The 22,725-nt window shown below is 50.1% G+C and overlaps 1 protein-coding gene across 1 annotated transcript in view; it reads left to right on the top strand.

Annotated features, from left to right (window-relative positions):
• FBLN2 (fibulin 2) overlaps positions 1 to 22,725 on the top strand; it is a 74,441-nt gene that overhangs the window by 21,512 nt on the left and 30,204 nt on the right. The window contains exon 4 of the mRNA XM_078610667.1: positions 18,361 to 18,490. Coding sequence (XP_078466793.1) covers positions 18,361 to 18,490 — 130 coding nt within the window. The remainder of the gene's footprint in view (positions 1 to 18,360; positions 18,491 to 22,725) is intronic.

Here is a 22,725-nt window from a genome sequence, read left to right as displayed (position 1 = left end):
AATCGATACCTGCACGATTCAATACATGGATCACTTTTAATTGAAACATCATTAACGCGTCCAATAATCAGCGTTGACCTGTTCAGGTGTCCTGGACCACAGCACTTACCGCGTTAACCCGCAATGCAGCGGCACCGTGAATGGCAAGGTACGTCTAAATGATACGTCCCACGGTCAACGTTTGTGAGCCATGCGAGAGCTTTGGGGGGAGTGCGACGAACACCGTCCAGCCCGCCGGAGAGCGTGCCTAGCAGAGCGCAGAGTTATTCTCCGCGACGTGGTCCATTGTGTGCCTCGGGTGTTCACAGTCACTGTGGAGGGGGCGGTGCGGGTGTGGGTGCTCACCTTTAATGTCCACACTCATCGAAGAGGAGTGCCCGGCAGCGAGCGGTCGCCGTACTAAAGCGGTTGGTGACGGCTGCCACCGCAGTTGCCTTGGCAGAACGAGGGCGTGCGGACCAGCGGCGGGGCCCTCCATGAAGCTTTGAATCGGAACGTCGGCGGCAGAACTCCACGGTCGCGTTCTCCAGCGTCCTTCCGTTGGCCCCGCTTCTCATCCGATCGTCTCGCGCCGCTATCCCAGATTGGTTCTCCTGGGGGACCTCGGACGAGTTCGCGGAGGCTCGAGCAGGCCCACGAGGGCACTTTTTGAGAGAAACGTGACCAGTCGAAGCAGCGAAGAATCGCGAGTGCCGATTTTTTTTTCGAGCGAATAAGGCAGCAACTGCGGCGACTATATAACGAGATGGGGGCGCATTCCGGGCGATTTGGTTGTAGCGAAGCTAAGCAGGCGTTGAGCTTGGACAGCGAGTGCTTGGTATGCATGAACAGGGCTTGCCTGTGGTTACGCTGTGGGCAGCAGAGGGCATTGCAGCAAGACCCTGGGTTGTACTGTGCTTATGTTCTCCCACTTCAGTGCTCCCCACCTTCATCAACCCGCACTCACAACCGCTGAAGCGTGGTCAGGTAATCCCTACGGCCCGCGTGGCAAGGGGGGGGCCTCATCCAGCAGTGGATTGACAAAAGGGCTGTATGTCTACACGTGCACAGTAATTACCGACAGATGCCACCTGCGCTATGGATGTCATGCCGGATCCTTGCTCATAAATTGGTAACAAGAGCAGATTTAAACTTGGAAAAATATTATGGTGATATCAATGCAAATGATTTACTTGGGGAGAGCCTCACCGAGTCTCAAGACTCTTCATACAGGGGGGTTCTGCTGCACTGGGATGTTTGGTCAATGCCACGAGTACCGTACCTGAAGAAAACCCACCGTTGTATTGCAAGCAGACAACACTCACGGCTCAGCACAGATGGAATCAATTGGCACAGGCAGACCCAATGAATCCACGGTGAATGTAAACTCTTCGGTGTGGTGGGTGAATAATAATAATTAACATTTATTTGCAAGGCGCCTTCCACTAATGTCTCAAGGCGCCAGTTTTCTACAGGGTTGATTTGCTTACTGCAGCACGGTGATCCGTTACCTGTCTCACATCCGCGGGAAGGGGAGAGCCCTCAAACCTGTGCTGCCTCAAGTGTCCTTGTCTGCGTGTTGTGTGTGGGGAGCGGCGTTGCAGTGGTTAGCGCACTGCGCTACAAATCCAGCAAAACTGCGTTCGATTCCCACGCACTGTCAGCATCGATTACGAATATCTTTACCGGTCCTGTAGACTCGGTCTTAACCGAGCATTTGGTGCGGTGTGTGATCATTTGCCCTGGGGAGACAAATGCGGCTGGGCTTAATCGGTGCTCCCGGACAGCACTTGGCCCACAGGTCTGCATGTCCGTACGGGCGATCTTTGTCTTTGTGTGTACCTCCCCGTGCATGTGTTAGTTATTTGCGGCGGAGCTCACGGGAAAATGAGCCCCATCTGGGGACGAGTCTGCATTCCGTTGCTCAACAATCGCAGGGCACAGGACAGCGTCTCTTTGAGAATCGCGGGCGCTTGATCTTTTGTTGACGGAATTCAGGCGAGGCCAACTTCAAGTCACCGTCGCCAACAAGGGCAGTTGCGTCCCGCGGTTGCGCGCGGCTTCTTTGAACGGGTGCAGCGCGGGAGGAGCACTTCAGCTGTATTTTACCGGCGGGCCTCAGCGATGCACTCAGCTGTGCGTCGTCGAGTGACATGACGCCTTCTTGCGTCACGACGCGTGCGGGCGCTGCTATGTCACGTGGCATCGCAGCATTACAAACTAAACTATTCGAAATGTTTATTTTATCAGCTAAGGCCCACTGAGCTATGTAGCTCTTATTTCAGAAGCGACCTGCGCCACAAATGATAGCTTAATGAAGTGGCCTATCACGTGGAAATGTATAGCAGCCATACGCTCTAAATATCCACGCGACCACGGGGAGAACACGCACACTCCAAATATACAATGGGCGTTGTCGGGGTCGGGATTGAACCCACGACCTCCTGCTTACCAGGCGAGGTAGTTAACATCTCGCCACCGTGACATCTGTGCGCGTGACCCGCTAATCGATGTGCCTACAGGTCTCTCGCTCTCATCTCGCTAATCCGTAGTTCATTGACCACAGCCCCCGTCATTTAATCGGTGCCAACGACAGCTGCCGGTGGCCTGAACTCGATGTCCGTTACACTCCAGGGCGATCGGTTTCAAAGTGTGGGACACCTCGTTGCCTTTGCTGCCATCGTCGTTCAAACGCTGCCGTGTAAAGAACTCCGCGCAACGTGACCGCGTGCGCCTGTCCCCAGCGCTGAGCGCTACTTGTTGTTGGTGGAACGTGCGACGTACGGAATTTTGCCGACCGCAAATGTTCCCACGGACGTCTGTTTTTTTTGTTTTTGCCAGCAGAGCCTTTTGCGCGTGTTTGCACGAGCCACCGGCTTGACCCAGCCCTGGCCACGCGGCGCGAGCGGTGCGGGCGGACAGAGGGCCCGTGTCGTGCGGTGAGCTCTAGGGGACGGTCGCCACGCTTCGTTTGTTGATTTTTTTGCAACGCTGTCCAATTCATGTTGAAAGGTGTAATGCAAGTTGCTTTGCCCGTCCAGCCGTCTGTAACGAGAGAGGACGATGATGATATTAAGAACGAAACCCTGTAGAAAACTGGCCACATTTATGAAAGGGTTTGCCTCAAACCATCATGCGAACTTCAGTCATCTTCGCAGTGGCTCTTGGCTGGCCATCAAACAAAGACGGTCACCGCATCGCGCACTTTCAGATGCGCTTCTGCGGCTGCCTGGAACGCTCTTCCTTCTGATATTAGGAAGCCGCTGGAGCTATGCTGTTCTAAAGAAATGAGATTGAAAACGTATTTCTTTAGAACTGCTTTTTTGCGTTCGGTTTGCTGCCCTTGCATCGCATCTCTGATGAGCGCGGTTGGCTATGTACGGTGCAAAAGAAGTTCACCATGAATTTCGATTTAAAGCTTTCGTGACTGCAGGGATTCATATTCTTGGTTCTTTCGGTAAAGGCACGTAGAAGGGAAATAATAAAATAAGAAAAATAAAACATAATAAAATACAAATTCTCACTCTATTTATTTTATTACTTTATTATTTCCCTTCTACGTGACTTTACCGAAAGAACCAAGAATAAGTTCACCATACCCGCACGCAAACGTGTGCTAGCACGTTCGACAAAGTGCGTCGCGCGTTGTCCCTTCCCTCGTCACTAACGTGGCCACCAGTGAACGTGCCTCGCGAGCTCGCGCTGTTCCAACAAGAACAACAACAACAAGCGGCCCTCGAGTGTGCTTGAGCGTACGCGGTGATGTACTGCCTCCGCTTGTGGAGCGCCAACGGAATATTACATTTTTTTTTTAAAGCGTCACGAGAGCCCTGCTTCGGCTCGAGAAGTCGAAAGCCTGGGGTCTGGGAGGAGCAGTAAATGGAAGGATTGTTGAGCAATTTGTGCTACGGTCGAGTGTTTCGCTTTGAAGTTGAAACCCTTTCTTGCCTTTCGCGCGATCTACGAACAGGGCGTTATTAGTGACCGCCGCGGTCAGGGAAACGGGTGTTGAGGCCGATAGTATTAAAAACAAATTCTTGACGAATGTGACCAATTTAGCAAACCGTGTATGAGTGCTGGCTCATTAGCTGTACAACACTCGCGCGCTGTGCGACCCCGGGCAGCCTGTCCGCGGGGCCTCCTGGAGGTGATTCATGCTTGCCCGAGGGCTAATGGACCCTGCCGAGAAATGTGGCTGCCAAGTTCACGCATTGCTGCCGCTGAGCCCACCAGAAATCGTCACGCGAAGGAGCCAGATGACGCCCACTCTGGGGAGGTGGCCGAGGTGCCTCAGCGGTCAGAGACGCTGAGCCGACACGGGCCAGAACCTGGGTTTGAATCTGGGTTTCAGTCAAGTTGCAGTGGGATGGTGGTCTCACTCCGGGTCATCAATGACTTCATAAAAAAAAAACCCATCATGTTAACAATACTGAATTTTTTAAATATTGGTTTGACTGTCATGTGGAAATTGATCCTCTTTAGCAGGGTCACTTGAAGGCATATCTGGGTTAGTTCTGCGAAATCTGCTTCTGCGGGCTGCTTTTGCACACACTAGGCGGGGATGCACTCCTCTGCAAGAGTTCCGATTCGACACTTCATCTGTCGACATGACGCCAAATCGTAAAACAAGAAGAGTGGGAATAAAATTGCGATCTTGCGAACGGCATGGAAAGAAGCAGGCATTTGGTAATTATCCCCCAAATGTCACTCATTCCTGATTCCTCGCATCGCCAATTTCTGTGACATCTGGCGCGGGACGAACCTTCATGATGGGCTCACAGCCCAGATGCCTTGCTGCGGTTATCATCAGGGCTCGCTCCCTCCTGGGCGACATCACCGTGCAGCGCGATCGTGCGGCGTTGAATATAACCGCTGACTAGCAAATGCGCAGCGGAAGCCGCGTGGTCCATATGGGCTTCCACAAGACCACCACAAGGGAGGCCATTATGATTCACTCCATGCCGAGCTGCGCCCTTGGGGCTGTTAGGAGATGCATTTAAATGTTTGCTGGTGCCAAAGCGCAAACCATTAAACAGGCAATATTACAATGAAAAGAAGTTGTCCTGGAGGCCCCGCTGGCAGTTGTCAAAATCAAAGCCAGCTGTGAATAAGTGCGTGTCAAATTTATTGCGGTGTCTGTAAAACATTAACTGGCTTCTCCTTGCGGGGAGGGAGCTGGCGGCTGCCTGGCTCGTGTGCTGGGCGCTCACCAGAGTGCGGCACGACTCGGCGGCGGACGGCTGAGCGCTCATCTCTCGGTGACTGGGTGTGGAGCTCGGGAGGCCGAGTGGCTCGTATGTCTGGAGAGGGAGCTCTTTGTTGAACATCACGTTGGCTTATTTATTTGTGTCCGTGACAGTCGCTGACGCAAAGCAATGAGCGACTAAGAGCGCCGATGGTGGGATGGCGCAGAGGGGAGCGCGATTCTCTCTTGTTCGCGGCGGTTGAAAGAAGGACACGGTTTTTTTTCCAAATGGATCCTCTCTGCGTTCACCCCCGCGGTTACAGGTCGTGTGTGGTGGGTTAAAATGTGGTTGCGTCCTCCGTCGCCTTCAAAGACGTCTGGCCTGCGTGGTGGAAGAGAAGGCCATATGTCTTCTAAAGAGGCTCTCTGGAGCTCACGTTAAGAGGCCCTTTAGCGGCAATGGCATGGGCAAACAAGTGCAGGGTCGCTCCTTTACCATTTTACCTTTCACTCGCAATGCTCGATGAATTCATCGGTCGCGCAATAATTTATTGGAATCGACTTATCGTCACTTTCCTCCGCGGCTTGGGCAGCACGAGCAGAATGACTCCTGAACTCCGGAAACTCCGTACCCCGCATCCTTTTTGCTCTTCCTCTCTCCCCGTTTCTCTCGCGCCACGCGCACTTCCACATTTTTTTTGCCAGCGTGAGCCTCTTGAAATGCGAGCAGGCGCTGAGAACACAGGGAAGTATTTGGTTACGCGACACTCAGCTCGGGCTCGGACTTCCAACAACAAACACGCGGCGCTCGCCCCCCCCCATCGCAAAGCTCCACGAGTGCTTTGCGCACGGTCCGCGCGATCGCGACCCACCTCTCCGTCTTCTTTGCCTTCAAGTGAATTGTGCACTTAGCCGGTCAACGTGACATCGTTGGGTCAACATTTGGGCTATCGTTGGTGCAACGTTGGTCCATGCATTGTGTGTTTGCTGGGGTACGGAGCTTTGTTATTTTTATTATTATTTTTTAAAACAAAAATCCACCGAGGTGACTGGTTGAAGTTGAACAGCACAGCGATGTGGGTCTTGTCTCTCCGCACGTTTTCCCCTCCCACCACTCCGCGTGTTTGTGTAATAGCACGAGAGACGCGTGACATGGAATTGCTGTAATTGTGGGTTCCGATGGACGTCAGCGCTGTAAGGGGGGCGGTTGTGCCGGGTGACTAAATAAATAAACATGACAATCGTAGTCCGTTCATTGACAGCGCAAATAACTTTTAGGCGGTGGGAACAGAAGGAATTCATGTTGAGTGGTTACAACAGATATTGCGTACGCTACGCCGGTGACCCATTCACCTGGAGAAGAACCTCATCTAAACTAAGATATTTTGTATTTTACCAGGTAAGGCCCACTGAGCTATGTAGCTCTTTTTCAGAAACGACCTGGCCGCAAATCACAGCTTAACGAAGTGGCTTATCGCGTGGACATTTATAGCAGACAAATACTCTAAATGTGTGATGTTGATTCTAAATGTGGAGGGGGAAAAAAACCGGACGACCTGGAGAAAAATCCATGCGACCAAAGGGAGAGAGACACGCAAACTGCAAATATACAGCAGCAGCAGCAGGCGTCAGGGTCGGGATCGAACCCACGACCTCCTGCATACCAGGCAAGGTAGTTAACATATCCACGGGGAGAAAGAGAGACACGCAAACTCCAAATATACAGCAGCAGGCGTCAGGGTCGGGATCGGGATCGAACCCACGACCTCCCGTATACCAGGCGAGGTAGTTAACATCTCCACGGGGAGAAAGAGAGACACGCAAACTCCAAATATACAGCAGCAGCAGGATTCAGGGTCGGGATCGAACCCACGCCCTCCTGTATACCAGGCGAGGTAGTTAACATCTCCTAGCCACCGTGATGATGATGATGATGAGAGAGACATGCAAACTCCAAAAATACAGCAGGCGTCAGGGTCGGGATCGAACCCACGACCTCCTGTATACCAGGCAAGGTAATTAACATCTCGCCACCGTGGTCCCCTCACGATCTCATCAGATGCTGGAAGCTAATCAGATGTGAGCCTAGATCGTGCTTGGATGAGCGTCCACCTCGCTTAAAGCCGGCACTGCAGGCTGCTGAGCAGTGCCGTTGTGAGCAGCAGAGGACAGTGCAGGGAAATGCGTTGTACTGTACTATGCTTCGAATTTCTGTGCCCCCCTCCTTCTACCTGCACTGACGGACATGGGGAAGTATGGTCAAATTACCCCTATGACTTCTACCGTGTAGGGTGGCCCTCGTTCAGTAGTAGATTTACAAAAGTGCCGTGCGTTTACATTTGTATGATGGGATGTCAACATTTTTTTGAGAAGGGTGCGACTGCTGTTTTGCCACCTGATGTGACGTTTATTTATAAGCCCCATCTCCATCTGCTCATCAAAAAAACATTGACCTTGGATGTTATGAATGTCATCATCACTATAATCATGCATGTTCTATCCAATAAAACAAAGGCCATCATCATCACACAGGTCACTCAAAGGGGTTTCAGAAGTAGCTGTGCTATTATCTGCTTCCACGGTCGCCCTTTGACACATCTTGTTTTCACTGCTCTGCGAGATATTCGAACGTATAATTCGTCGCATGATGCGACAACGGAATTAAATTGTGGAATGGGGACTATTATTATTTTTACTCACACGAAATAAAGACAGGGCAATTTGGATTCTAATTAAGTGATCCATCCTACCTCTTCAGGGCAACCCAGTGCACATCCACACACACGCACCACACTCGCTCCCATTACGATGGGTCACAGGGATGGACGGGGGGGGGGGATTTATTTGGGCCCCTCTGGGCCGAACACGGCCACCTCGGGGGAGGCTGGTTCTGGAGGGCTCGCTGTGACCCAAAGTGGGCTGTTAAAGCCGCGTGGCTCTGGTTTGGATGAGAGAGCCCTTTTGTCTGACGCACAACGGCCTCTGGCAATCGACGCGTCGCACCCTGCTGCCGCTGCTGCTGCTGCTGCTGCAGGAGCGAGAGTGGGGAGGAGAGGGGAGGAGGAGGGAGGAGGAGGGGGGAAATGGGCCAAGTCCAAGTCCCGTCCGTGTTGCTCGCACGGGCGCTGTTTGTGCCGTGCGTCGTGCGCGTCACAAGCGCGGCGCGGTGTGTGTGTGTGCGTGATCTCCGCGCTGCAACTGCGACGAGAAGTTGCGGCTCCTGATTCACGGGCATGAATGTGCGGTTCCCTTTGGCTCGCGCGTCCGTGCGTGTGTTCATACGGGGGAAGATTTGTCTTTGTATTCGCGGGGGAGCGGTCGCGCAATGGTTAGCGCACTGCGCTACGAACTCGGCGACACGAGTTCGATTGCCACTCACGACCGACACCAGTAACGATTGATTATTTGTACTATTAAGGGGCCTCCCCTAGGTTGACTCAGCCTCAGATGAGTACCTGGTGCGATGTGTAATATCGCCGCTCCGGAGACAAAGCGTGGTGTTGGCCACCCACCTCGTGTACGCTTAATGTTCTCGCAAACGGAACTTTCCCCATGTATCTGTGTGTCGGCTATACAGGGGATCTTTGTCTGTATGTGTGTGCGCGTGCGAGCCTGCTGTGTGTGCTTGCGTTGGCTGCTGTTGGCCCTGTTCCGCTGCGTGAGTGTGCGATGGGCGAGCGAGTCACGCTGATGACACATTCGTCACACGGCGGAGATACGAGATCACAGTCCCTGGCCACAGGGCAACCACTGGGCAATTTCACCAAAGACAAAAATCCCCTGTGTAGCGTTAACATACTTTTGGTACAAATGCTCCGAGCGAGTAGCAGTGATGAAGGCTGGCATGGCGCCCGAGCCGGTGGGTGGCCAGCACCACGTCCGGCCGCCTTTGTCTTCCTCGTGGCGATGTTTTCACAAACCGCATCAGGTACTCTTTTGAGGCGGAGTTGATGTAGGTGAGGCCCAGGACCGGTTCAGATAATTAATCGTCACTGGTGTTGGCCGTGTAGAGGGGCATCGAACTCCGGGTCATTGGATTCATAGTACAGCGCGCTAACCACGACACTACCACTCCCTCCATGGGCAATATGACCACACACAGTGACACATTAGAAGCGGCCTTTCTTCCATTAAAATGAAAATCTGGTCTCTATATCGCTCAATTACTCTTGGGAATTTTTTTTTACTTTTCCCCAGAATTACTTTTGTTATACTTTCTTCTGAGAACGTTAGGAGCACTCATTGCATGCTGATTCTTGAGCGTTTTATCCACCTGGGTGCCCTATAGTTATACGAGCGCTGGTCCATTGTATTATCATTGTATTCTCATCGCATGATTTATTGCCTGGATAAAAAGCTGCAAGCATTGGGACCCTGATAGCGGCCGAACATTTGTGCAGAACGTTGTGGTGTCTCCTGCATCTTAAAAATCTGCACGTGAGTGTGCGTGCTGGTGGAAAGTGGTCAAATTCCTCACGCGGGGAGCGGTGGCGCAGTGGTTGGCGCATCGCGCTATAAAACCGGGGAATCGAGTTCGATTGCCGATCACGGACAATGTCAGAGAAGTATATATGAACTGGCCCAGGGGTCCTCTTCTAGGCTGACTCAGCCTTAAATGAGTACCTGGTGCAGTGTGCAAACATCAGCACTTGGAGAGATAAAGGCGATCACACCACCCCATTGTGTACCGTTCTGGCCTGAATGGGTTCTCGATAACAGCACTTGTCCCAGCAGCTTGTGTAGGTTACACGGTGGATCTCTGTCTCTGTAGTCATCTTCTGTACATGCTTGCACGTGTTTGAGTGTTTGTGTGTGTGTGTGTGCATGTGATGCGTGTGTGTACATTGGGTGGGTGAATGTGTGCATGTGCATTGCGCTGTGTGCGCAATGGGTGGGTGATGTGTCCACGTGTGCGGCTGTGTGTATGTGTGTGTAGGGGGTTGATGGATGTCTGTGCGTGTGATCCACCTCCACGTGTGTGCGTGTGTGTATTGGGCGTGTGAATGTGTGTGGTGTTCGCCTATACGTGCTGGGATGCGTTCGTGTGTGTGTGTACGGTGTGTGGTTGGGGAGCTGTAGTGCGCTACGAACCCGGTGACTGGAGTTCGATTCCTGTTCATGGCCAACACCAGTGGCGATTGTCTCAACCGGTCTTGGGCCTCCCCTAGGTCGACTCAGCCTTGAATGAGTACGTTTTAACACGATTATAGTCTGCAGTAGTTTCACAGTAGGGGACAATGTTAATGTCGGGGGCAGCAGAGCTCTTTACCCAATTAGATAATTTGTGGGTAATTATTTCAAACTTGGGCCATGACGCCAGCACTGCGTGGCCTTCTCCGTTTTGAACAACATCACGCTGTCTTTAACGCCCGCTGCAAAGCGGACGGCGGTCAGTTTCACTTAATTCCCCTGCCGCAGTACTAACCAGGGCGGCCGATGAGCTCGAACCCGCGGAACCTCCGTGACCAAACGGCAAAAACGCAACCGCCACCCGGGCCCGCGTCAGCTTGCACTGCTCCACAGGGCATCTTTGTGCAGCAGAGCCACGTGAGCGAGCGGGAGACCGCGAGGATGCGTGGGCCCACTGGGCGTGGGCTCTGCCCCGATGGCTTCTCATGCTGCCCGGGCGTAGCCGGTGTTGAGTTCCAGCTTGCGCAAGCCGCTCTCTCCCAGGCTGAGGTCTGCAGCTGCAGACTTCAGAGGACCCGTTTATCCCATCCCCGGGTTGCACGTTGCTCGGGGTGACGTCAAGAAAACAGACGCGACCACCGCCTGCGAACCGAGGGCCCGGCGTGCCCTAAAAAAAGCCAAGTGGGCAGCAACAAACAGCACTCTTTGAAGGTGTGCGTTTGTTTGGTACGTTTATTGGAAAGAGCAAAGGTTATTTGTGGGAGCTTGGGAAAATAGATGATGGGAGAGAATTCCCAAGTGGAGCAGTGAGTGCAAAAATAATACGCAGAAAGAGAAGTGTTGTTGTGACCTCCAGTGTGGTGGTGGTGGTTGAACGCAGTGCGAATGAGACGACACTGGCCTTGGTCTACCAACGCCTCAACGTGGGTGGAGGAATCAACGAGTGATGTTCACGAGAATAGTGACCACAGTAGTAGCCACAAATGAACCACAGTATCTTGCTGATTTCGTCAAGAAGCATAAAAACCACCACAAAAAATTCCGGTCATCCTTGCAGCGGCTTTTGGCTAACCATCGAACAAAGACGGTCACTACATCGCGTGCTTTCAGGTTCACTTTAAAATCTAGATTGAAAACTAATTTCTTTAGAACTGATTTTCGTGTTTAGTTTGTTGTCCTTCCTCCGCACCTCCAATTAGCACGGTTGGCTACGTACGGTGCGAAAGAAGTTCAACATACATACATAGTGATAGGGGAGTTTTCTTTTTTTGAATAGATTACATCAACCATTAGAGTTGTGAGCGACAAAGCCATTCAATTGCTTTGTCTGAGAGACGGCGGTTTGCAGATAACACCCAAACCAATGCCTTCGAATGCATATTTTGTATAGAAGAGTGATACGGTGGTGGCTGACCGCCCACCCGCCCGCCGCTGAGCGCGCGACGAGAGTAAAAACGGTGCACGGTACAAATAGTGAAGATACTGCACTCAATTAGTGTTAACTAATTGGCACGTATCTAACTAAAAACAACAGCAACAACTTTATTACGAGTGAACAAAACTCAACACGTTCGTCAATAACACAGCGTGTTTCAGGCAATGTGCTATGAATGAATCGTCACCTATTACATTTGTTACATTTGTTTTATTTTAAGGCCACAGTGTTACTGACCGATGTGTTGAGTATTTTTTTGTGTTTTTTTTTTGTTAATCGTGCTCGCGCACCGCTCTGCCAACGCAGCAGCAGCAGCAGCCAAATATTTTGTCATATTCTTGGTTCTTTCGGTAAAGTCACGTATGAATGTGAAGCCCTGCAGTCACGAAAGCTTTAAATCGAACTATTTTGTCGTTTGATTTTCAAGTGCGGCGAGGTGCGCCCCACGAGAAGAGGGGGGTGTTTGCTGCCTGTGTGGACGCTGCGGGTACCAAGCGTTCGCTCATCCGTGCGCTTGATGGACGCCGTGCTTGGCGAGTTAGCGAGGCGTGCGGGGATCGCAACCTAACGGGACCACCTGTTGGCCCGCCACCAAAGGGCCACTACGTGCGGTGTTTGTACATGAAAGCCGGTCTTTATTTATGCAAGCACTTATTTATTTTCGCGTTTTTAAAGCAATATTTACAGACCCATTGCCGGGGTAACCCTTGGGTTGTTAAAAATGTTTTCCCATTCATACGTATCAAAGTAATTATAATCATAATACCCACATTTGAAGTTGCAACAAGGCCAGAAATTGATTTTGTAGTCATTATTTGAATCGTTTAGTCTCGAAAACTGAGTGAATAATGAGACGCAACCATGGACTTAAGCCCTTGTGAACTCCACATAGCCAAGTCTGCCAACGTCATATCTTCAGTCTGGGATTTATTTTTAATATTAAACAAATTCGTATGAACCATTCTCTCGGGCCATAAAATAGCCGAGATTATATTTGCCGATTTGAGGCACACCTGTGCTTAACTAAACTTGAACTGAATTCGCTGCGACGCCTCTGCTCAAGTTTTCAGGCCGCTTCAAGTGAAATGACATAATGGTGGGGGACAGGACGGTGCTTTGGGAAGCAGGGAAATTGCTGGTTGGTGTGTGGATCTCTGCTGCTAGGAGGCTGTGGGAGGTTGAAGGGGGGACGCCGTGGCTTGTACTGCAGACGGCTTTGCGAGCAGTGGTCGGTGGGGTAGGTGTCAAACCAAATGGATTTCCTCGTGCTCGAAAGCTCTCTCCATTGGCTTCACAAATGCTGCTGCTGCTGCTTATGCATACCAGATGGACTAGCCAGACCGTGGGAGGAGAGGGAGGTGCGTTTCTCGTGGAAACTGACGTGCTAGTTGTAGAGCCTCGAGGCTTTGTCGGCAATTGGCCGCTTGTGGGTGATCGTTAAAAAAAAATAACTCCAGTAACTCCCGCCACCTTCCCTCCCTCCCTCCCTACTTCCCCTGCAGCAGCCACCATTCACCCTTCAGTCCCGTCCCCCACCACCACCACCCACCCTCTACCCTCCGGCATCCTCGCTCCATCCCCCATCGCAAAACTTTCCGCCACCCCCACCCTCCTCCCCATCTTTGGCTCAGTAGCGGCACCACCGCAGCAGCAGCAGCAGGACCCGGCGTTCCATCACGCGTTCTGCGTTCTCGCGGCCCCAAGCTCAGAACAAACGTAGCCAAGATGGGTCTCGCTCCGCAGGCCTTCGCTGCGCTCTGGGTCTCGCAGCTCCTTATCGCGTGTGCAGGTAACGGCTTCGGTGGCGGCATTGGCGGTGGTATCGGTGGCCGCGTATGTGACGGCGGTGTCGGTGGTGGTGGTATTGGCGGTGGTATCGGTGGCCGCGTATGTGACGGCGGTGTCGGTGGTGGTGGTATTGGCGGTGGTATCGGTGGCCGCGTATGTGACGGCGGTGTCGGTTGTGGTGGTATTGGCGGTGGTATCGGTGGCCGCGTATGTGACGGCGGTGTCGGTGGTGGTGGTGTTGGCGGTGGTATCGGTGGCCGCGATTGTCGCGGCGGTGGCGGTAACTTAGATGTAGCGATGTTGCCCTCGGCGCGCCAGCGGCTACGGTTTCTTGGCGGATGATGTGGGGCACGTGGATTACGCAGATCGCGGCTACGTAGAAGAATGAGGTTGGAATATGTTTTTGGAGAAGTTTCTTCACCAAATAAACCGTTTTAGTGCCCTTTTTTTAGTTTGCGGCCAGATTTTTTTTCTTAAGCGGAGAGAAATAAAACGCCTTCTGACAGGGAGCAGGGGGAGATGGATCGAACGGGCCGACGGAGTCTGATGGGTTTTAGCCAACGAATGAGGCCAGATTTGTTTGGTTTTGTAGCAAACTCACATTAACAGTCCAAAAAAACTGAAACATGTTGGCACGGAGTGGTGCGTGTAAAGAGCAGTTGCTGCCAAAGTAATGAAACAGTAATGGTGCCCAATGCACACGTGTGTGCCTATGTACGTTTGTGGGGAGCAATGGTGCAGTGATCAGCAGATTGCTCTACGAAACCAGTGACCTGAGCTCAAATCTCAGCGACATCTATCACCAGTGGCTAGTGATATCCGACTGAGCCAGTCCTGGTCATCCTCTGGATCAGCTCAACCTTAAACATGTACCTGGCGCAGTGGTGAGACAGAGATCATGGGCCTGATGCTGGCCACCCACCCACGTGTGTGCCGTGCCGGCCTTCAGATGTGCTACTCGCTAACAGCACTTGCTCCAACAGTCTGTTCAAGGCTCTACGGGAGATCTTTGTCTTTTGTGCGCGTGTGCGGGGCATGCGATCTCGTCAGAAGTGGGGAGTGGTAGTGTAGTGGTTAGCACGCTGCGCTACGAACCTGGTGGCCCGAGTTCGATTCCCGCTCACAGCCAACACCAGTGACGATTATCTGAACCAGTCCTGGGCCTCCCCTAGGTAGACTCAGCCTCAAATGAGTACCTGGTGCGGTGCAGAAACATCGCCAGGAGGGAGACAAAGGGCATGGTGCTGGCCATCCATTCCCTCCTGTGTCGTGCCGGCCTTTATAGGTGCTCGCTAACAGCACTTGCCCCAACAGTCTGAACAGGCTATACGGGCGATCTTTGTCTTTGTCATCATAAGTGAAACGTTCTCAAATGAGTTTGCTGATTTTCTCTTCGTCTTTAAACCTGTAAGTTGCGACGCGAGCTACGGAGATGCCTCCTGGCTCGATCGTCATCAGCGATGAATCGGGCAAGTCGAGGTGACACGAGCACGTGGTGGTTTTTCTAGCCAAGGCCCCCCCCTCCCCGCACCCCCCGCCCCCCCCCCTCACGTACTCTACGGACCTTATCACGCTCCGCTCGAGCGCCATCACCCTGAGAGGACGCAGACGCGCCGCTGTCGACCTCGGGGCGGTCCCTTGCGAGACGCCGGGGTCACGCGGGCTGCTACGAGGCAAAGGTGGCAGCTTGATGAATTAAGGAAGTGCCCGGCAATATGTTTCTTTGGCAAGCTGCTGCTTCGGTGAGAGCAAGCGCCCTGACCTGTGTGGTCAAGGGGGCTTTCAGGTAGAGGAGGTACACGTGGGTGGTCTTAGTTTTTACTGCAGTCGTCTTTAAAAACATTTTTACTTTCACGGATGAATCGGGGCTCCCTCAAGTTATAATGCCTGTCGTGTTCAAGGCAGCAGATCTGAACTCCCTTCTGTTTTTTTTCATTTCCATCTGTGATTCTTGGCTTGGGTACTCGCGAAGCTCAGTCGGGCTTTGTGTGGCGCTGGGGTGGGTTTTTTTTTTGTAAAAACCAAAATACCACATGCGCACTTTTTTTCTGCAGAAATATTGTACAGCCGAATGAAAAGTTATTTTTGAGGAGCGTTTTTTTTAAAGCTCAGCCTGGCTTTTGTGTCCCGCTGGAACGCTCGCTCGGCCTAAGAAGGCCCCACACTGTGTTGCGCATGAGCGTCGTAATTTATCGGAGCGGTTGACAAATCGTTTAAAAAAAACTATTGAGAGCAAACAAAAAAGGGTCCTGGCCAGACTTCCTCGTAGTAACTCCAAAAGTAATTAACTTTACTTTGGACCGTGATTTGCAATTTTATGGTACAGGTCACGATTAATAAAACTGAGGACATAATCCATCTTTGAGATGTATTCGGGTTCTAGAAGCACTTTCTCAGCTCTCCATTCGAAAACAGAACCCTTGGCATATTCCACAAAAACAATTGAAAAAAATTACTCGAAATGTGAGCGATTTCATTTCAAGGTTTGTGGTTGCCAATGTTGGAAAGTTCAAAAACGTTTGATTTGATTTTTCATTGTGATGTGATCTTTTCCCCTTCACTAAAGTTTACACTTTAATCTCATGTAAGGCCATGTAATATTACATGGGGTCTCTCATTCAGAGACCACGCGCTACGTTTACATTATTAGAATATTTTTGTGATACTGCATTGGCAGCGGTGCATAAGCACAAATAACAAAAACTCATCACCGCAATCAATAACACTGTGGCCCTAAAAGGAACAATTATGTAACATGCAATGTTTTGGGAAATGGCCCTTCTTCATAACATACGTCACAAAAATAGATAATCACTCCTTTAGCCCTCCCACCAGGCAGTAATCTTAGCCAATTTATGAGATAGTGCCAAAACCCGACTGGTAGAACTTGTACATTCCAAAGCAATTGTAAGATGGTGTCACTTTAAAAAAAAACCTCCTGCATTGGCAGTTATATGATCGCGACAAAAATCATGTCCTTTATTATTAACACTGCCTTGCAACCCCACAAAAAATACAGTCGGCCGGCTGACATTTCAAGCAGTGAACCTTCCGCTATGAAGGATGGAGGTGGCAGTGTTAGCCCGCTGCATATGTTTCTCTTCCACTTTGGAGTAGAGGGGGCCTGAAATATGAGTATGGAGTATACGGGGAGGGGCAGCATAAGTGGCTTTCTCTGTCACAACCATCAGAGTGGAGAAATCACTTCTCCTCCTTCCCTGTGTTGTTTTTTGGGTGATAAGATAGTGTTCATAGTGAAGGTGATTGATTCTTGTTTAATGTCAAATTAACGACAACATTTTGTTGAAGTGATAACACTTTGCAGGATAAAGGGGCCTGGGTTCGATTCCCGACTCGGGTGCCTTTTCTGTGTGGAGCTTGCGTGCTCTCTCTCCCTGCTCTGCGTGGGTTTCCTTCGGGCTCTCTGGTTTCTTCCCATGACAAAAAAATACCATACAATGTCACCGGTATTGACCAAAATATCCCAGTGCCGAAAATATGCCCTGAAAAAATCACTCAATTGAGATTGCACACCGAGAAACATCGCCACCTACTGCTGCAAACACTTGTCAGGACTCTCCTGTAAAGGAATCTTGAGACTCGGTGAGGACCTTCCTGGGTAAACAAGCCTAAACATAATCATTGCAAACGGGTGTTCTTTTACAGGTCTTGTTTGTCAGACAAGAGCCACCCCCCTCTTTATTTCCCACCCCCCCTCCCAATTGAAATGTACAATAATTGTGCTCCATCTTGTCATCAAACGCAGAATAAATTCGCATCCCTCGCGGAGCGGTCGAATATTTCCAGTCAGCGAACGAACCATAGAAGTGAATATCTCAAAACTACTTCTGACATCCCTTTTCAAGTGACCTCTGTTCTACATAGCAGCAGGGATCGGCAATTTCCCACCCGCCCTGGCACGGAGAGTAATGTTCGTCACATTTTGACATCCCGACCGATGTTTTTCATTCTCAGGGCTCGGAATTCAGCTGAATTAGATTTAATATGGTCGTTTTTTTTTTATGTGTGTGCAGTCATTGGTCACCGGGCAGAGATCTTAAACTCACTTCATTCAAGAACTCAGTTTCATAATGGGGAGCTGCCTGGTATCGAACCCAGGATCTCAACGGTGCAAAAATGATAAAACTAAACGAAAATACGTTTTATTTTACAAGGTAAAGCCCATTGAGCTATATAGCTTTTTTTGGAAGCAACCTGGCCACAAATGATAGCTGAACGAAGTGGCTTATGTGGAAATTTACAACAGCCAAATACTTTAAATGCATGTTTCTAAATGTGGAGTGAAAAACGAGAGGACCTGGCGAAAAATCCACGTGACCACGGGAATAGAGACATGCAAATTCCAAATATACAGGCGTCAAGAGTCGGAATCAAACCCACAACCTCTTGCATACCAGGCGAGGGAGTTAACATCTCGCCACCGCGGCACGATCCTGCTTTGGCAGTGGTGCACAAACACAAATAACAGCCTGCAATGGGAAGGTCCACAGCCTTATAAAGAGGGGATATTGTCTAAAACGTCACCTATGATATGTTTATTTTCATCTTCAGGGCCAGGTTATTGACGAATGTGTTGAGTTCATGTAAATGTTTGTTCCCTGACTTTAAACGAGTCCGGGTTGTCGCAGTGGTCACAGCAAGAAGGGTTTGGTTTAGATTCTTGACTTTGGCACCTCTCTGCGCCGAGTTTGTATTTTCATTTCATCCAGTTCCCAGACTTAGTGTGGCCTTCCTGGGTAAATAAACATCGTGGTTATTATAGCTGCGTGAGTTTACTCATGTGACAGTGTTCCCACACGTGTATGTGTGTGTGTGTTTGCAGCGGTGTTGCCAGTAACCTCGCCGGAGGAGCTCATCCACAGCTGCTGTGCGGCGGGGCAGCAGTGGGCAGCCGAGACGGGTCGCTGCGGGAACATCCCCATGTCCGGGGCACAGGGGGCAGACGACTGCAGGTGCAGCATCACTCCCCTCCCCTCCCCCCCACCACTTCTGTCTCATCTCTCACCACCACCGCCAGCCCCCCCCAAAATACGGTCACTGCATCGCGCGCTTCCAGATGCGCTTCTGTAGCCGTCTGGGACGCTCTTCCTTCCGATATTCGGAAGCCACTGGAGCTATGTACTTTTTAAATGACTTAGATTTAAAACTAATTTGCTTGGAACTGCTTTTTGTATTTAGTTTGTTGTCCTTCCCCCGCACCTCCGATTAGCCACGGTTGGCTATGTACGGGGCAAAAGAAGTTCAACACACACCCCCCCCCCCCCCCCAGCAGCGGTAGGCGCAGAGAACTCCACCGCGCACAGATCACACGCCCCTCGTTGCCACCTTCTTATGAAGACATACAATGAACGCACAGCAGTAAACGCGTGCGGCGACGTGTAAAGAAGGCCTCAAGAGAGGAAAGGGCAGCACTGCAGGAAGCGATCGCCCTGACCAGACACAGAGAGGAGGATAACGTTCCACCAGTTTCATCGTCGGCCAAAAAAACATGATGCCCGATGGAAAAGAAGAGCAGAGTGACACAAAGACAAAGACAACGATCCCCTGTATAGCCTGTACAGATTGTTGGGGCAAGTGATGTTAGCGGCTAGCACCTATGAAGGCCGGCACAGCACACGAGGGGGTGTGTGGCCAACACCACGCCCGACCGTCTTTGTCTCCCCAGTGGCGATGTTTACACACCGCACCAGGTACTCATTTGGGGCTTAGTCGACCTAGGGGAAGCCCAGGACTGGTTCAGATAATCGTCACACTGGTGTTGGCCGTGAGCGGGAATCGAATTCGGGACGCCGGGTTCATACGTACACGGACACACAGAGCCGGCAGCCATGAAGACAACACCCCGATGTGTGAGGGCCAAAAAAAAAACTAACAACATCCAGGAGCTGGCCGGGTACCTTCGGGGGATCAGAGAGATGCTGAGTCGACACTGCTGAGATCTTCTTGGGTTTGAATCCGATGTCTCGTCGGTAGCAGCGTCTCCTCCCGGAACGTCTGCAACCGCCCCATGCGAATCGTAAATAGACACCGACGTTTCTAGACACCGAGTCCGGGATTAATTTGGAGCCAAAGAAAATTCAAACAAAGCTGAGAAAATAAAGTGCAAATGCCCAATGTCTTGAGTGTTAGGGACAGTGACCTAGCTATCATTTGTGCAGGCAGTGCAACTGCACGGGGCCCAATGGCCAAAGCGGCTCAGGTGCTGGGCTACGAATAAGGGGTTCACGTTGGACAGGGGTCCCATTTCATTGCGTGTACCCAGGGCCCCATACCCACCACGACATGCCACTACATTAGGGCCAAACGCACTGCTGTATGAAGCATCCAATGCCAATGTATTACATTCTCGTGGGCAGTAGAGCCCGCTGCTTTATAGCAGGCTTATGTATACTATACAGTATGTTATTAAAATGTTACACGCTGTAGCTAGACATCTGTAGACAATAAAAAACATTCAACCCACTGCTTAGCTCACTTGATCTTGACTCAGGGTACAGAATGAAGGAATGGTGGTGCAGCGTTTAGCGTGCTGCGCTTTGGAACCCAGCTTCTTGAGTTTCGATTCCCAGTTAGGGCTAACATCATTGGTGAGTGATATCTGAGCTGGTCCTGGATGCCCGCTTGACCCGACTCACACTGATCAGCTTGCTGAAGTATGGTCACACAATCAACCGTCCATGACTAACACAGCGTGAGGAGACCTTCACCAAGAAGTGTACTGTTTTGACAAAGTGCTGTAAACGAGTATTTTTTTTTAATTATCATTATGGAGTGAAGTATATATATCAGTGTTCTTCATTGCAAGGTCCACGGGCCACTGATAGCCCCTGATGGCCTTTAGTGCAGCCCCCGATAAATACACAATGTGAAAACACCCCATCATGCTGTCAAACCCCAATGGTTTCAAATTCTTCTTATTTTGTACGGCTCGCATAGATGCAGAGCAACCACTACAGTTTCACGTTCAGGTTGGTCAAGCCAAATAACCACGTCAGGAGCAGTGGAGCGGTATCGCCGCAAAAGCTCCTTTGTATTGTGGATCGGGCACTGCTTCGTTATATGGTCTGTTCTGGGTGACCACAGTCGCATGCTCCTGGGGAGTTTTAAATTTCACATTGTGTGCATCAGGTATCCGCATCTGTCATTGATGTCTTATTGGTGAAAATTGGCTCCCCTCTGAAAATTAGTGAAGCTCACTTTTATATACAGAGTGCTTCAACATTTTTTTTACACTTCTGAGAATTTTCAACGATATCACAAGAAAACTGCCTCCGGGCTCTGGAGACCACCTGGAGAAGATTCCAGGCATGTGTTGACAATGATGGCGAACAAGTGGAGACTCCATAATAGAGGTTTTTGGGTTAGATCACATAAATATATAAATGTGTCGTTAAAACCCGCCACCACCTGACACAGCCAACTAGTAAGGGTTGTCACGTAAACAGAACATGCCAATTCGTCACTAGCACAGCACATTCAACACGTTAAAGAAGCGCTGCAAATGAACGGTTACAATGATGCACACATCAATGATGCACAAATCAACAGGGCGTTGAATACCAAAACCAAATCAAATAACAAGAGCATTGAAACTGCCCAAGTAATTAAAATGATCAAAATACCGTCCATTGCGGGAGTAACTGATAAACTAGCCAGATGTTTGGAAAAACAAAACATCCGAGTCAGATTTGGCACGGTACATAAAATACAGAAATCAATATCTGGTAAAAAATATGTATTACCGAAGCTATCAACAGAAGGTGTGTACAGGATTAACTGCACATGTGGAAAATGTTATGTTGGGCAAACAGGACGAATGATCAGCACGAGACTAAAAGAACATCAGAGAAATATTTAATTATCCCAAATACAACTGTCAGCAGTAGCAGAACACGCGTGCCAACAAGGACACTCAATTGATTTTGATAATGTTGAAGTTTTGTGCAAACTAGCTACTACTTGCCAAGACTAATTAGAGAATCTATCGAAATTGAAAGAAATAAAATAACTTTAACCGTTCGGATAGCTACCGCCTTAGTGCTGCTTGGAAGCGAATAATCGAATAATACATTATTTAAATGCTTGCCTACAAAGGGCAGCGTACTTCAATAGGGATTACCGTTGCTCCGGCTATTTTAATAAACACAATAGACAGGAAGGACAAGTTCAAAGGGCTCGCATAAACATTAAGACTTCTCAACTAATCTGGCTGTTGCCTGATGAAGCTGGTTGTAATTACTGGCGAAACGTCGTACTCATTTTGTAAATGTTATGGCCTGGCTCTTCAACACACCGGTGTGCTGTACTAGTGACGAATCGGCATGTTCTGTTTACGTGACAACCCTTACTAGGTGGCTGTGTCGGGTGGTGGCAGGTTTTAACGATACATTTATATATTTACACGATCTAACCAAAAAACCTCTTATGAAGACTCTTTGACTTTTTTAAGCTATTAACATACATTTGTTATCATATTACAGTGTATTATCCGTTCTTTTTCCATTCACAACGTTAGTCCCATATAAGTGTTAACATGTTTTTGAAGTACCTTGTATATAGTACGTAGTTTTAGGTTTGTGGGGAACTCTTTGATTGTGGACCAATAGCACCATCTTCTGGCCAGGGTGAGAAGACGCATGGATGGGCTGTGTGGGCTCCTGTAACTCACTCCGGTGTTTGTTTGATGGCATTGCTCCGCTGGCAATGCAATGAATCATTGATTCGTGAATTAACATCAGTCCTCAAGCCCACGATGCATGCATTGGCATTGCATGGTGCGTATTAGAGTTGATCACACAGTGAGCATGCCAATGCTGTGCCAATGTTGGCATATGGTTGCAACCGTAGGACCAATGTTGGGCCAATGTCCCACCATCCCGTGTTTGCTGGGTAGTCTGAGGTGTGTAAACGTTCTGCACATTATCCTTTAGACTGCTGTCTTAGAACGAGATGGAACAAACGAGACCGATGAACTGACATGGCGCAAACCATACTGACGGAACAAAGCGGAAGTCAGTGTAGAGGAGACGGAACAGTCCAGATAATACTAATACAAACAAGACAAACGTTGCTTCTTGAATTTATGACAATTTGTTGAACGTCAGGGGAAAAGGCAGGCGAGAACTACAGAATCCTGGATTGTGATACGAGCATCAGGTCATGAGATAAAGTCTCCATTCACATCTCT

This window comes from Lampetra planeri, chromosome 34 (genome assembly GCF_965212315.1).
Source record: "Lampetra planeri chromosome 34, kcLamPlan1.2.h2, whole genome shotgun sequence".
NCBI classification, from domain to species: Eukaryota; Metazoa; Chordata; class Hyperoartia; order Petromyzontiformes; family Petromyzontidae; genus Lampetra; species Lampetra planeri.
The sequence above is the reverse complement of the archived record's forward strand: the minus strand, read 5'-3'. Positions and strand labels throughout refer to the sequence as shown.